The sequence below is a fragment of the Thalia democratica genome, chromosome 4 (assembly GCF_965202585.1).
Source record: "Thalia democratica chromosome 4, ktThaDemo2.hap1.1, whole genome shotgun sequence".
NCBI classification, from domain to species: domain Eukaryota; kingdom Metazoa; phylum Chordata; class Thaliacea; order Salpida; family Salpidae; genus Thalia; species Thalia democratica.
This window is the reverse complement of record NC_139168.1, coordinates 12687996-12702548: the sequence shown is the minus strand read 5'-3', so window position 1 is coordinate 12702548 and position 14553 is coordinate 12687996. Positions and strand designations below refer to the sequence as shown.

General features: G+C 24.9%; 1 protein-coding gene and 4 non-coding genes across 5 annotated transcripts; 2 read left to right on the top strand and 3 right to left on the bottom strand.

Annotated features, from left to right (window-relative positions):
* Positions 1-1600: 1600 nt before the first annotated feature.
* Positions 1601-6420, bottom strand: LOC145835060 (uncharacterized). The gene is made up of 6 exons (XM_082942600.1): positions 6334-6420; positions 4480-4567; positions 4173-4301; positions 3092-3194; positions 1998-2132; positions 1601-1733 (listed from the first exon to the last, which is right to left on the bottom strand). The coding sequence occupies exons 1-6, from the start codon at positions 6398-6400 to the stop codon at positions 1644-1646; spliced, it is 612 nt and encodes a 203-aa protein (XP_082798726.1). The 5' UTR covers positions 6401-6420; the 3' UTR covers positions 1601-1643.
* Positions 6421-9178: 2758 nt separating this feature from the next.
* Positions 9179-9252, bottom strand: Trnai-aau (transfer RNA isoleucine (anticodon AAU)). The gene has a single exon. It is a non-coding gene; the product is annotated as a tRNA-Ile (tRNA).
* A 658-nt stretch (positions 9253-9910) lies between these two features.
* Trnal-aag (transfer RNA leucine (anticodon AAG)) lies at positions 9911-9992 on the bottom strand. Its single transcript has one exon. It is a non-coding gene; the product is annotated as a tRNA-Leu (tRNA).
* A 3304-nt stretch (positions 9993-13296) lies between these two features.
* On the top strand, positions 13297-13387 carry Trnaf-aaa (transfer RNA phenylalanine (anticodon AAA)). Its single transcript is given in 2 exon segments — positions 13297-13334; positions 13344-13387. It is a non-coding gene; the product is annotated as a tRNA-Phe (tRNA).
* Positions 13388-14126: 739 nt separating this feature from the next.
* On the top strand, positions 14127-14198 carry Trnad-guc (transfer RNA aspartic acid (anticodon GUC)). The gene has a single exon. It is a non-coding gene; the product is annotated as a tRNA-Asp (tRNA).
* The last annotated feature ends 355 nt before the right edge of the window (positions 14199-14553 follow it).

Genomic DNA, 14553 nt, shown 5'->3' with positions numbered 1-14553 from the left:
ATTATTTATGGCCAAGTGAAATTACTACATCATGTTTTTACTTTTTACTGCCATGAATTTTTTATTTATGATTCGTTTCTTAGTAAGTTATTTTATTGTTCGATTATTATATCTTGCCACGACTTACAATGAAATCCTTTAACATCCTCTATTTTCTTTTTAATTTTTAAAACTTTGAGCTTTTTCACTAGTACTACTACTGATAACTTTTATGAACGATTGTTTTTCTATTAACACTTACAAAACAGTTCCATTATGTGAATTTTTTGTTATAACTGTGATGTGCATGACATTTCTTGATGGTTTTTTTTTAATAAATATAGAATTTATGCACAGCATGCTTTTGTACTTATATAAATTTACAAATATAGTTTTTTTTTTTATGATGTATTAACAGTACATTTAAGTTATTCTTCATAAGTAGTAAAAAGTTGTTTTTTTTTTTTGAAAGTCGTAAACACTTTATTTATAGAATCGTATTTTTTCATAGATTCACTTTAAAATCTTTGAATGTATTGAACTTTTATCATTAATACCCATTAAGTACCAATCAATTTTATAATATACTTTCTAGTTTAAATGACTGGAATGAAAACAAAAATATTTAAAAACATAAGTTTTATTTAAAGAGTTTCAAAAATTGATCTTATGTCCATTTAACGTTTATTTTAACTATGACCACTCAATACAGTTTATAGCGTTTTAATTTAAGGTATTTTTGATAAAGGCACGTTCTTCTTATGTTCATGTTTTTATGAATTGAAGTAAAAAAAATTATTTATCTTACACTGCAACACAAAACTTTAAGCTTTATTTCTACTTTAAACTGAAAACTTTTAAGAGTTAGAGTAGATTATATTATTACGAGTAGATTACTTGTGATGCAGTTTTTGACTTCATATTAACTTTGAGAATGTTTTATAACTTAAAAAATGTGCGAGTCAATACTTAAACCACAAAAAAAAATTGTTAATGATAACTACTTTTCATAAGTTTCTTGTATATAAAAGGCATGCATAACCGTTGTTTACATTCAAACTTTTACAAATTTTTAAACAAGCTTATAATTGTTTTTTATTGAAAAAGTTACTGCTACAATATATTTGCACAATTTAATAACAACTTAAATAAAGCGCTCTACGCATGTAAAGTATAAAATAATTCACTAAATTTGCAGTTTTATCAAAAAAAAGTCTATGCAGACTAGTTTGCAAATAACAAAAGCTGTTTTAAACTTTATTAAAGTTAAATGTATATATTTAACAAAAGCTTTAAAGACTTAATGAATCTAAAGTTTAAACAACTCAAATTAAAACTCTAGTTGACAACTAAAATTGTTTTGTCTAATATTAAAATTATACAACAAAGCGCTTTTGAAATTAAAAACGTTTTTTATATTTTTAAAAGTAAAACTTTAACTAAAAATACAGCACAATGATAAATACTATAAAACATATAAACAATATAATAAATAAATGTTCTTTGAACATAAAATGTTTTAATAAAAAAAGCTTGCAAACACTTTTTGAAACTTATGACGTCTAATAAAAGATTATTTCACGAAAAATGTCTAAAAAATTAGATCAATATAGTTACATCAGCATAAAAAAGCTTTGGAAATAAATATTACACTTAGCAATAATTTAAAGTTCTTCGTGTGTGAGTGATAGCAATTTTTCTACATCAATCTTTTGCAAAATTTTGTCAAAATTCTCTTTTATTAAAGGACAAATCTGTATATGAGAATTTACTTATACTTTTTAGTTATTTTGAATGATTATTGGTAATGTACATATTAAACGAAAAAAATTGCTGAAATTAATTTTCAAGAATCTTCTAACAAATATAAAAAAATTTGATTTAAATAACATTTTGTTTATGAAATACTTTTTAAACTCTCGTTAAACTTTTTTCTAAAAATTTTTAGACTAAACTTATACAGAACAAAAAGTATTTATTTATAGAATTATACACAATATTATTTTCTAAAAACATACCTGTTTGTTCAAATACCCTTTTGCTTGTTTTTGAAACATTTTTTCGAGAGTTGAAAATATCGCTTGGTAAATTCCTTCCCCATCTAGTTTCATCTTGATATCACCGATTAGCGATGAACAGTGCTTAGGGTTCATCTAAAAAATAATCAGAATACTTATTAAATAAAGAAAAGTATAAGGTGTTGTTACTTTAAAAAAAAACGATAAGTTTTATAAAGATCTTTACATTTCATATTTGCGTTATCATATACTATCTAACATACTAAGCGTTCAAAAATAGCAAGTTTAGTATTTTTGTTCCGTTTTAATAAATAAAACAACTATTTTATATGTAATGTAACTAGTATAAGGTATTAAAGCTTATTAAAATTTATAAAGCTTAAAGTTTAATAATCAAATATAAAATTGCAAGTATATTTTGTAGTTTTTTTTTCTGATATGTTAACTTATGCAATAAAAACATCGTTTATTTGTATATACAGGTTATGTTTTAAAGACAACGCACCCTGAGTTTGTTACACTTTTTATTGTTTGACTTTTTTTTTATTGCATAAATGAACATTACATAAAAAAATCTACAAAATAAATTTGATACTTGATTATTAAAATTTTTGCTTTAGATTTTTTTAAAGTTTTAAGTAAAGCTTTTATATACAACCTTGCCGTACCTCAAGTGTTTTTAATAAGTTTGACTTTACATTTTCAAAGTAAAAAAATAATTAGGCAAGAACTTTAAAAGATTTTACTTCATTAACAAAGTTTTGTAACATTAAAAACTGTCACATTTTTTTGCGGTTACGTGTTTCTAAAATTAAATATCACAAACTTTAACTAACAAGGTTTAAATAGTCAACTTGTTTAGTTTGAAATATATTAAAATTTGAATGCGTAATATGTTTACTTTTCTTATTTATCTTACAAGGTTTTAATTTAGACATAGTTTGAAATTTCAAGTTTTCAAACTTTATTATACATGAAAAAAACTGTAAAATAAATACAAGAAAATCAAGTCAATGTTTTTAACTTAAAAAACAATGAAATTAAAAGAAATATTTTACACTTATCAGTAATTTTAAGTTATTTTTATATAAAACCTTCCACTTAGATCCGATCTTTTTAATTTCAACGGCCTGATTTATGCTGCCATCCATAACTGATACTTTTGCTGTTCCTTTTGCGTTGATCTCAGGCATTAACCTTTGAAAAGCAGTAAAAATTTTTATTAAAATAATGATACAAAGAAAGTAAAGTAACTGTAGATTATTTTGTTTTTATTACACGTGTCCTTTTGAAAGCAGTTTTAAACATGATTTTGTTGAATTAGTATGAATATAAAAACAAAACCAACAAATTGCAATGGTTGATTTAAATACAATTTATACACGCGTGTAGGAAAAAGTTCCTTTTTTTAAATAATTAGAACTTTATAAAATCAAATAACTGTATACTGTTGTGCTTCAGTTAGGCTCTTAAACGCAGTTTTAAATATGTCATTCTTCACTAAGTATGAATATGAAAATATATTGTTTAAGTTGACGTGCTTAACTGAAAAACAATATCCTATAACGGGGTTTCCCAAGTTTTTTTTCAAATGGCCCTCTTTAAAGAAATTGAAAAGGCTATGGCCCTTTTCCCAACAAGACTACTCAAAAAACTACCATTTAAAAACATCTAAGACCTTTTTTTTGCTCTTCATCTGCAACGCAATAATATCTTGTTTAAGTTTTTTTAATCTTATGACTGTCTAAGTTTTTATAATTTTTCCTTCCGCCCCTTTGCTAGTTATTGCCCCCGACTTACTAAGGTCGACCCCAGGGTTTATGTACATATAAAAACAAATATAGGTGAACATTATTTCTGTTTCTAATAAGTTTCAATATAATTTTTTCTAATGAATTATTTTTAAGCTGTATAACTTTTAAAGGTATGTTTTATATATTGAACGCATTTTTTAAAATTAAACTTATAACGTATTAGATTAAAACTAGCTAAACAAAAAAAATCTAAAGATATGTAATGACTATAAATGATTTTATTTCAAAGGATGTACTATCGCATTTTCTGGTTTATTATGCTTCAATTAAAATCATAACCTCTTTAATCATTCAAACTAATCTTGATTCAATTCTACATGAAAAGTTATTATTTATAGAAAACCAAACTTTATTAACTTACATTATTTTCTTCTTCACTGCTATGTCAGCCAGAACTTTTATATTGACTCCAGTAAACTCTATTTTATAGTCTGACTTCGATTTTTTCAACAATTGAATTGACCCAACGGAAAAGTCTGTTACTTCACCTCTAAAGTTGAATTGTGATAAAACGATTAGTTTTTATGCTGAGTTCAGTGTTTAAAACCAATTAGCAAGTTTGAACATTAAGCATTATAATAATCACTAATAAAATTCTAGACTTTTTTTGGTATATGAAAACAAACTTGGTTTGTTTATTTATTTTGCATAATAAATGTTATACATACTTTTTTATACTAAACCCATCTCCTTTATAGTCATTTAGTGTTTTTCTTTTAATTTCTGTAATCAAACTTTTCATCGCAGGAAGATTTTCTGTTTTTTACTTTCATTTTAAAAAGATAAACAAATTGTCTTAAAGAAATCTTAAACAAGTTTGTTATCGAAAAATAATAAAATCATAAACATAAAAAGAAAAAAAAAATTAGCTAATGCAACAATAAAATGGTGACCTTGATCTAAAAATTTTTAAAGTATACTACTTGTTTAGCATTTTCAGTTTAAAAGCTACTGTTTTAATGATAATTAAAAAAATAGTTATATTTTTGAAACACTGATGTAAACCATATGATCAAGTCAAACTTTTTCAAACTATTGAACCACAAAATAAAATAAATAAAAAAGTTAAGCAATGTTTTTGGTGTGTAGACTTAATAATCTAAACAATTTTTTTAAATATAATTTACAATTTATAGCTTTATATTTAAATAAAAAACAAAACTAATTTTAAATTAAGTATTTAACTCCCTATGGTCTTAAGTAATCGTACTTAGATACTCAAAAGCTTTTTTTTAAAATTTTTTTATAAGTTTAACTAGTTCCAATACTTTTGAGAAAGTTAAAAAAGTTCTAATTTGAAACTAAAAAAGAACTTTTTACATTACATCTAATGTTTATCTAGTTTATATATAGTTAATGATAACACAACTAACTTAACTACATTTAAAAATTAAGTAAACATAGTAAAACTGTTAAAATCAACTTTAAAAGTTATTTCAATGGGTGTTTTAAAATTAAAGTTTACGTTTTACATAAATTTCAAGTTCAGTCAAACTTTTTATCCAGTCAAAAAGATAAGAACATTTTTTAAAGCTTCAACTTGTACATTTTACAAGACTATTACATAGCTTTGAAACAGATAACACAGAAAAAAATTTTCCAAAAGCAGACAAGATGTTTAGCTTTCATTCATGATACTTATCAATAAAAATATGCATAGAAATTTTGCAAAAAACTTATTTGTAAAAACTTTTTTGACCTTTTATTGTGTTTTAATATTTTTTTAGTGATATAAAAAACAACTTTATATTTACATTAATTTCTAGTTTTAAATTGTTTCTTGAACTTAAATTTTAACTAAACTCTTTTTTATAACTTTATACTTCAAAATACTTGCTTCGTCAGCATAAGATGAATTTTACTATTGTAAGTGTTAATGCAATTTAGTTTACTATACTTAAAAACTAATTAATACTTTGTAAAACTAATTAAAATCTGCTTTAATGGTGATTTCAATGAATGTTTTAAAACAAAAGCTTTTTTTGTATATGTTATACATCAAATCAAAAAATATAAAAACGTTTTTATCTATTATAAGCTACAACTTGTAATTTCTACAAGATTATTCACAACTTTATTACAGATAACACAAAAAGAAGCTTTTAAGTACTAAAAAAATTGTTCAGTTTTTATTCATGGTATTTATCAATAAAAAAATTAATAAACTCTTATACAATTTTCTATTAAAAAACTTTTTTAACCTTTTTTTGTGCTTTATTATCATTTTAAGTGATATAAAAAACTATATGTTAACAAAACTTTCTAGTTCAAAATTGTTTGTTAGTTTTAAACTATGTTAAAGCTTTTATTGTTATTTATAACTTAAAGCTTGTAAATACTTGCTCATCAGCATATATGAATTTTATCAATCTCATAAAACTAGTGAAAATAAACCATAAAAACAATAAACCACTTAAAGAAATAAACACAATGTTAAGCAACCTTATTTTCAAAACATTGCAGTGAAAGAAAATAAAGTATCTATTTATACACAAGCTTTATCAAAGTATGCAAAAACTTACTTAATTCCAAGGCATTTACATAAAGTGAGAAGTTTAGAACAGCCAAAAGTGAAGTAAACAGCTTCATAATTGTTTGAATTTATGTCTGAAAAATATTTTTAGTCTTTTAAATTATTACTGCCACGAACGCACTCTAATATAACATACACCAATTAAGCTTTGAAAGTTTTTAAGAATACTTGCGTTTAGTTAAATAACTATTTAATTTTAAGTTTCTGTCTTGAATTAATAGTTTTGAGAAATGTAGTAAACTTATTTTAGAAGGTTTACAAATATGATTTTTGAAGAAAAGTTTATATAAACAGTTTATAGAAAGTTTATACAACCTTTTTTTTCTTTACAAAACATTAAACAAAAATCTCTTAAAATAATGACTTAACAAATAAAAAATACTTTTTATAAAAGTTTATACAGTACATATTGAACAAAATATTCTAATTACACTATAAACAAACTTTTAAGCAAAAAAAGCTTAATTACGAAAAATTCAAGTTACAAAAACTACATTTAAAGCACTTTAATTATCAAAATGAGCTACATTATTTCCTGTCTAGCTCATAAAACAAAATTTTCAGCTATACTTGCAACAACCTTCTTTTATAGCAGCTACGCATAAATGAATAGCATTGAATTTCTCTATACAATAACACAATTTGTGTGCATCCAAGCGTGGCAAACTTGAAGAAATCACATTGTATTTGTTTTCGGTATTCTTTAATTTTTTGCTGTCGTCACAATAAGCTATTTTGATGCCGGGTTTTCACCAAATAAACTCCATTGTCGGTTTGAAATCGTAAAGTTTTACAATTGAAGGCGTATATTTGCTCAATAAGCGTCGATTCATGGTGTTTTGTTTTGCTAACCGGTTATAATAATAAAGCGTTTGGCAATTGATGAAAGAAAAGCTGTTGAAATTGTTTTCTTTGTAAGATTATTTTTTTTTGAAAACCTGTATAAAATTTAAATGTTATTTTTTAAGACAACCTTTTATATTAAAAATCAAATACTAATTTCGATAAAAACTGTTTAAAGTTTTTTTCTCTGGTAGGTTGTTCTACGAAATGTTACATGAAACAATTTAAGAAGTATTTTTCAAGATAAACTTTTTTACTTAACTTTTGAAATAAGTTTTTTATAAAAACTGTTTATTATGTTTTTTAAGTTAAAACAAGTTATTTCATCAAACCTGTCATAAAAATGCTGACACTTTTTTAAGCTAATGTTTTCTGTTTTAACTTGTCACTAATTTTTTTTTAATAAAATTTTGTAATTATTATATCTTTAAGTATCTTATTATGCTTTAAAAAACTAACTTTTTAGCAGAAACTTTAAACTTTATAGTCAGAATAAAACTAAACATTTCGAAAATATTTATTATGTTTACAGAAGTTACATTTTAAAAATATAATCATTAATATAATTACTTTTATAGTTATTTTTTAAAGCTTTTAAAATTGACTAAGTTTGTACGACATCTTACTTAAAATATTAAACTTAAAAAAAATTAGCTTTAGAAAATAGTCATCAAAATATAAAATAACCTTTTTTTATGAACTTTATATTGTTTATTGAACGACAAAAAAAAAGCGCTCAAAATATTTTCCAAAAATATTATTTGGTCTTAAGACCTGGTGCGCGAAAAAGCTTTCGATTATCTAGCCGCACACCACGCATACCTTTTAACGTCTTGTCCAGGACTTAATATGCATACCTAACATATTTTCTTTAAAAAGAAATTAATTAATCGCTACAGCAAATCGAAAAACAAAATGAATCACCAATAAAAAAGTTTATTTTTATATTAAAGTACGTATAAAAAGAACTTTGTAGAAAAATTAAGCAAAAGAAACATGAAGTAATTGTTTACTTTAATAATAAAAAAAATAATTAATGTAAAATAACTCAATTAGATGTTTTTGAAAACCATACTGCTTCAAAAACATGTGTTTTTTATAAGATTTCTAATTCAGATAGATATAAAGAAGTATAATTGAAACAAAAAAAATCCTCAAACTAAATATTTATACTTTTAAAACTTTTTTATGTTTAAAAAAACTAAAGTTTAAACATAAAACTATTCAATACTTCAACAAAAGTTTAATACTTAAATAAATGGTTTAATTTTCTCACAAAAGTTTACTAATAAAGTTTAATTTACAAGTATATGTAACTTCAAAGTAGGCAAAATTTACAAGTTAAGTAGACTATTTGAGCTTAATAAACATATGTCTGCTCATACCTAGTAAGTATATTAAACGATTATAAACTGATATTAGTTACCTTAGTTTAAAAAGCTGGAAACTTTTAAAGTATTTTGAAATATACAAATGCTTTTATACTTTGAGTTTCGTACTTTTTTACTTTTTAGTTTCGGATAAAGCATTAAACACTTATGAAAAGTTAAGGCCATTATAAACAATAAATCATGTTTAAAATTTAGATAAAAAGTTTTATTGATAACTATGAAAAACCAGGCTTGAGTATAAATTTTTTAACAATCAAGCATACTGCGTTTTCATCATAATTTTTTAAACAACAAAACTAATAAACTCACAGTTTTGCAATAGTTATATGCAATAACATGTTTTGAAACGAGCAAAACAATTGTTTAGAAAGAAATGTACTAAAAAGTTCTTTTATACAGAAAATTTACCGTGTCAGCTAAAATATTTTAGCAGTAATAAACACCATGAAACTTTAAAACTAGCTTAATGGTTTATAAGTATAAACATTCTTCAACAGAGGAATAAAAATGTTGTCAAAAATCTCCCCGTCGGGGAATCGAACCCCGGTCGCCCGCGTGACTGGCGGGAATACTCACCACTATACTAACGAGGATGAAATGTGGCCAGTACGGGGATCGAACCCGCGACATTCGCGTTATTAGCACGACGCTCTAACCAACTGAGCTAACCGGCCACACATTTGATTATGCATTTTGTAGTTTATAAATGCCAAGCTTTTATTACTCTCACCATAAAGCCGATGCGACAGCATTTTATAAACACTTTAGCTTGCTTGCTGCAATTAAAACTCTGCTTAATAACACTTTTGCAGCTTTACTTATATATATTCAATTTCAAACTGAGGTTATCAGTTAACTCAAGCTTAATTAATATTAGATTGTACCAAAATGTAAATCTGTAAAAAGTCTATCAAGTTACTGTGCATTTTGTTCAATTTGCAGTTTAGTAGCTTTCTTATCGCTTCAAAAATAAACAAAACTTTTAACTAAATCATTCTTGTAAACACACAAGTTTTAAACGTTTACTGTTTTATTTATTTTAATAATAAATGTTCTATTTAGTTTAAAAACAAAATAACTTCTAAACTCAGTAAACAAAGTCTTTTTTTACATAATAGGCTTTAATGAATTTATTCTTTTAAGAACTTTTTTTACAAACTAAGTTTCGGTCATGTTCTTGAAATAATAAATTCATTAATTCTCTTCCACTACTTGAGATCTCTTTATTTTTTCTTAAAACCAAAGCATATAATAATATGCTGTAATATAGATTTATACTAAAATATAAAGTGAGTTTTGTAAAATACATTTTAATAACTTGGATTAAAAACGTGGCAGCAGTGGGGTTCGAACCCACGCCTCCGAAGAGACTGGAGCCTTAATCCAGCGCCTTAGACCGCTCGGCCATGCTACCTCACTTCAGTTTCGATTTCTACATTTTATATACTTAAAAACTACTATGTTAAGTACTTGTTGTCATATCAAGGCTTATGATAAAATGCTTGACAAAACTCAATCAAAAAATGCATACTTTACTCCTAGCTCAGTAACAAGCTTTAAAAAGTATGAATCTTTTATCAAAACGTTACAATATAAATGTGCAAATAGTGTAAAAACAAATCAACAAAGTAATAACTGTTTTTTTTTCTTCAATAATTTTAGAAATAACAAACAGCTAAAATACTCAACAACAATGACTAGCTTTACACAGTCAAATACAAACAACTATTTTAAAACTTTTTTTTTTTAACTAAACTTTTAAAAACAAACTTAGCTATACTTAATTTTAAAGTTTTTAATACTTTTTAATTTCAACACTTTACATATACTCAAGTTAAAGTTGTTGAATTTTTACTACTCAGCTTAACAATGAAGATTTGTACAAAATCATTTACTAAATGTTCGTGCGTAAGGTTATTTTTACTAACTAGTTTACTTGATAATCATTTAGCTTTGTATATTGATTACGGTATGCCACAACAATTAACCGTTTTATGTGAGGAATTTTAAATTCTACTTCTACTATCGCTTTTGTTTTACTACTTAGTTTACTAAAATCAATATTTTTTATCATTTGGGTAAATGCTTTGTAGTTGTTATTATAACCATTAGTTTTTAAAATTTAACACACATTAGTATAAAGAACTTAAGTTTTATCAAAATTATACTTAATTAATATTTAAGTTAATTAAGTACATAATTTTATTAAATTTATAAAACCCTTTTTTTTACCTTTTTATCTTAACATAAAAAACCCTTATGCCTACAATATTTTAGTTATTTCATGTAGATAAATGTAGTTAAATAGTCAAGGTAAACAGTTTTATAAGTTTTAACTTTACTAACAGGTATATATATATATATTCCGTATTAAATAAACGACCCGTGCTAAAGTTACGCTGTGCTTTTCAGAAAACTAAGCGCTCAATAAAAATAAGTTTTTCTTCTTCTTTAATATCTCAATAAATTTTTATACCTTTTTTAAAATTGTTTTAGAAACTTATTTGTCCATTTAAGCTGACTTATAATAAGATTTTTTTCTGTATATACACATATCTATATATTACTATTAATAAGCTTCGTTGTTTCTTTATTTTAAGGATTTTATTTCAAACAGGGTTGCCAAAAACAGGCTAGTTTGAAAACTTAAAAAATTAGTCTGTTTAAGATTGTTAGTTTAAACCTGTTTAAAATATTTTAAAAACTCATGTGTGTGTAAAATTTTATTTCAAAACTTTAAAATAAATCGTCGAAGATACATAAGAAAGATGTTCTTTTAATACCAATCCTATCCATGGTGAACTTTGCTCAACATAAGTTGGCAAAATATCTTAATGACCAACTATATCCGGTATTTGAACATTTCTCTTCTTATATGATAAAAGACTCATTTTCTTTTGCTGGTCAATTAAAAAGACAAATTCAAATAATACTTTTACGGCATCCTTTGATGTCAAAAGTTTATTCACAGATGAAGTATTGGATATTTGTGTTGACACTTTGTATAGACTTGAGACACCCAGTTTAAGCAAAAACAATTTTCGTAAACTTTTAAAGTTATCCACTAGTGGTGTACAATTTACATTTAATTCACAAATGTATTCCCAACATGATGGAATAGCCATGGGCCCCCATTTAGGGCCAACTTTGTCAAATATATTTACAAGTGGTTAATGATATAAAAAAATTATAAAAATGATCAATAAATATTTTTAAGCTTGGTTTTTATGGAGAGTTAGGTTGTAAGTAAAACTATTTAGTTAAATTTATCAACTGTTTAAAATAGTACATTTAATTTATAAAGACTTCAGTACATTAGTCAATGTTAATTTTAGTCTAATATATGTGCATGATTCAAATAGGGTTCTATGTGTAGCTAAATGTCATTTAGAATAATAAACTAAATAAAATTATTCTTTTTTAGTTTGATTAAACTAAAACCAATTGGTTATTTAAATGTCACTAAAACTTTAATTGCGGTCAGAAAAGATTTTAAAACTTGAAATGTGGCCTGCGAGCAACAACTGCCTGCCGAACCCTGTCCTAGGACCAAATACTTAACGTCGTTTAATAAGCCAAAATAGGCAGAAGAAATTGTATCATATTTAGGTCAAAAACAGCTGAAATTATTACCTAAAATTTACTAAGTATGAAGTTCAAACTATATAATAAAACATATCTTACTAATAAATAAACCTTAAGAAGTTTCCATAAAGTATATATTTTACTTTAATAAAAAATAATACTTTGTTAAATCACTGCTAAGGTATATATATATATATACCTGTTAGTAAAGTTAAAACTTATAAAACTGTTTACCTTGACTATTTAACTACATTTATCTACATGAAATAACTAAAATATTGTAGGCATAAGGGTTTTTTATGTTAAGATAAAAAGGTAAAAAAAAGGGTTTTATAAATTTAATAAAATTATGTACTTAATTAACTTAAATATTAATTAAGTATAATTTTGATAAAACTTAAGTTCTTTATACTAATGTGTGTTAAATTTTAAAAACTAATGGTTATAATAACAACTACAAAGCATTTACCCAAATGATAAAAGATATTGATTTTAGTAAACTAAGTAGTAAAACAAAAGCGATAGTAGAAGTAGAATTTAAAATTCCTCACATAAAACGGTTAATTGTTGTGGCATACCGTAATCAATATACAAAGCTAAATGATTATCAAGTAAACTAGTTAGTAAAAATAACCTTACGCACGAACATTTAGTAAATGATTTTGTACAAATCTTCATTGTTAAGCTGAGTAGTAAAAATTCAACAACTTTAACTTGAGTATATGTAAAGTGTTGAAATTAAAAAGTATTAAAAACTTTAAAATTAAGTATAGCTAAGTTTGTTTTTAAAAGTTTAGTTAAAAAAAAAAAGTTTTAAAATAGTTGTTTGTATTTGACTGTGTAAAGCTAGTCATTGTTGTTGAGTATTTTAGCTGTTTGTTATTTCTAAAATTATTGAAGAAAAAAAAACAGTTATTACTTTGTTGATTTGTTTTTACACTATTTGCACATTTATATTGTAACGTTTTGATAAAAGATTCATACTTTTTAAAGCTTGTTACTGAGCTAGGAGTAAAGTATGCATTTTTTGATTGAGTTTTGTCAAGCATTTTATCATAAGCCTTGATATGACAACAAGTACTTAACATAGTAGTTTTTAAGTATATAAAATGTAGAAATCGAAACTGAAGTGAGGTAGCATGGCCGAGCGGTCTAAGGCGCTGGATTAAAGTCTCTTTGGCTCCAGTCTCTTCGGAGGCGTGGGTTCGAATCCCACTGCTGCCACGTTTTTAATCCAAGTTATTAAAATGTATTTTACAAAACTCACTTTATATTTTAGTATAAATCTATATTACAGCATATTATTATATGCTTTGGTTTTAAGAAAAAATAAAGAGATCTCAAGTAGTGGAGGAGAATTAATGAATTTATTATTTCAAGAACATGACCGAAACTTAGTTTGTAAAAAAAGTTCTTAAAAGAATAAATTCATTAAAGCCTATTATGTAAAAAAAGACTTTGTTTACTGAGTTTAGAAGTTATTTTGTTTTTAAACTAAATAGAACATTTATTATTAAAATATATAAAACAGTTAACGTTTAAAACTTGTGTGTTTACAAGAATGATTTAGTTAAAAGTTTTGTTTATTTTTGAAGCGATAAGAAAGCTACTAAACTGCAAATTGAACAAAATGCACAGTAACTTGATAGACTTTTTACAGATTTACATTTTGGTACAATCTAATATTAATTAAGCTTGAGTTAACTGATAACCTCAGTTTGAAATTGAATATATATAAGTAAAGCTGCAAAAGTGTTATTAAGCAGAGTTTTAATTGCAGCAAGCAAGCTAAAGTGTTTATAAAATGCTGTCGCATCGGCTTTATGGTGAGAGTAATAAAAGCTTGGCATTTATAAACTACAAAAAGCATAATCAAATGTGTGGCCGGTTAGCTCAGTTGGTTAGAGCGTCGTGCTAATAATGCGAATGTCGCGGGTTCGATCCCCGTACTGGCCACATTTCATCCTCGTTAGTATAGTGGTGAGTATTCCCGCCTGTCACGCGGGCGACCGGGGTTCGATTCCCCGACGGGGAGATTTTTGACAACATTTTTATTCCTCTGTTGAAGAATGTTTATACTTATAAACCATTAAGCTAGTTTTAAAGTTTCATGGTGTTTATTACTGCTAAAATATTTTAGCTGACACGGTAAATTTTCTGTATAAAAGAACTTTTTAGTACATTTCTTTCTAAACAATTGTTTTGCTCGTTTCAAAACATGTTATTGCATATAACTATTGCAAAACTGTGAGTTTATTAGTTTTGTTGTTTAAAAAATTATGATGAAAACGCGGTATGCTTGATTGTTAAAAAATTTATACTCAAGCCGGGGTTTTCAAAGTTATCAATAAAACTTTTTATCTAAATTTTAAACATGATTTATTGTTTAT

Bases quoted from the DNA above. Each gene is read 5' to 3' on its own strand.
- LOC145835060 (XM_082942600.1), bottom strand. From the start codon at position 6,400: ATGAAGCTGTTTACTTCACTTTTGGCTGTTCTAAACTTCTCACTTTAT. The intron at 4,568-6,333 runs GTAAGTTTTTGC...AGTAAAAAACAG, and splicing joins TGTAAATGCCTTGGAATTAA to AAAATCTTCCTGCGATGAAA. The intron at 2,133-3,091 runs GTTTTATATAAA...ATTATTTTTTAG, and splicing joins AGATCGGATCTAAGTGGAAG to ATGAACCCTAAGCACTGTTC.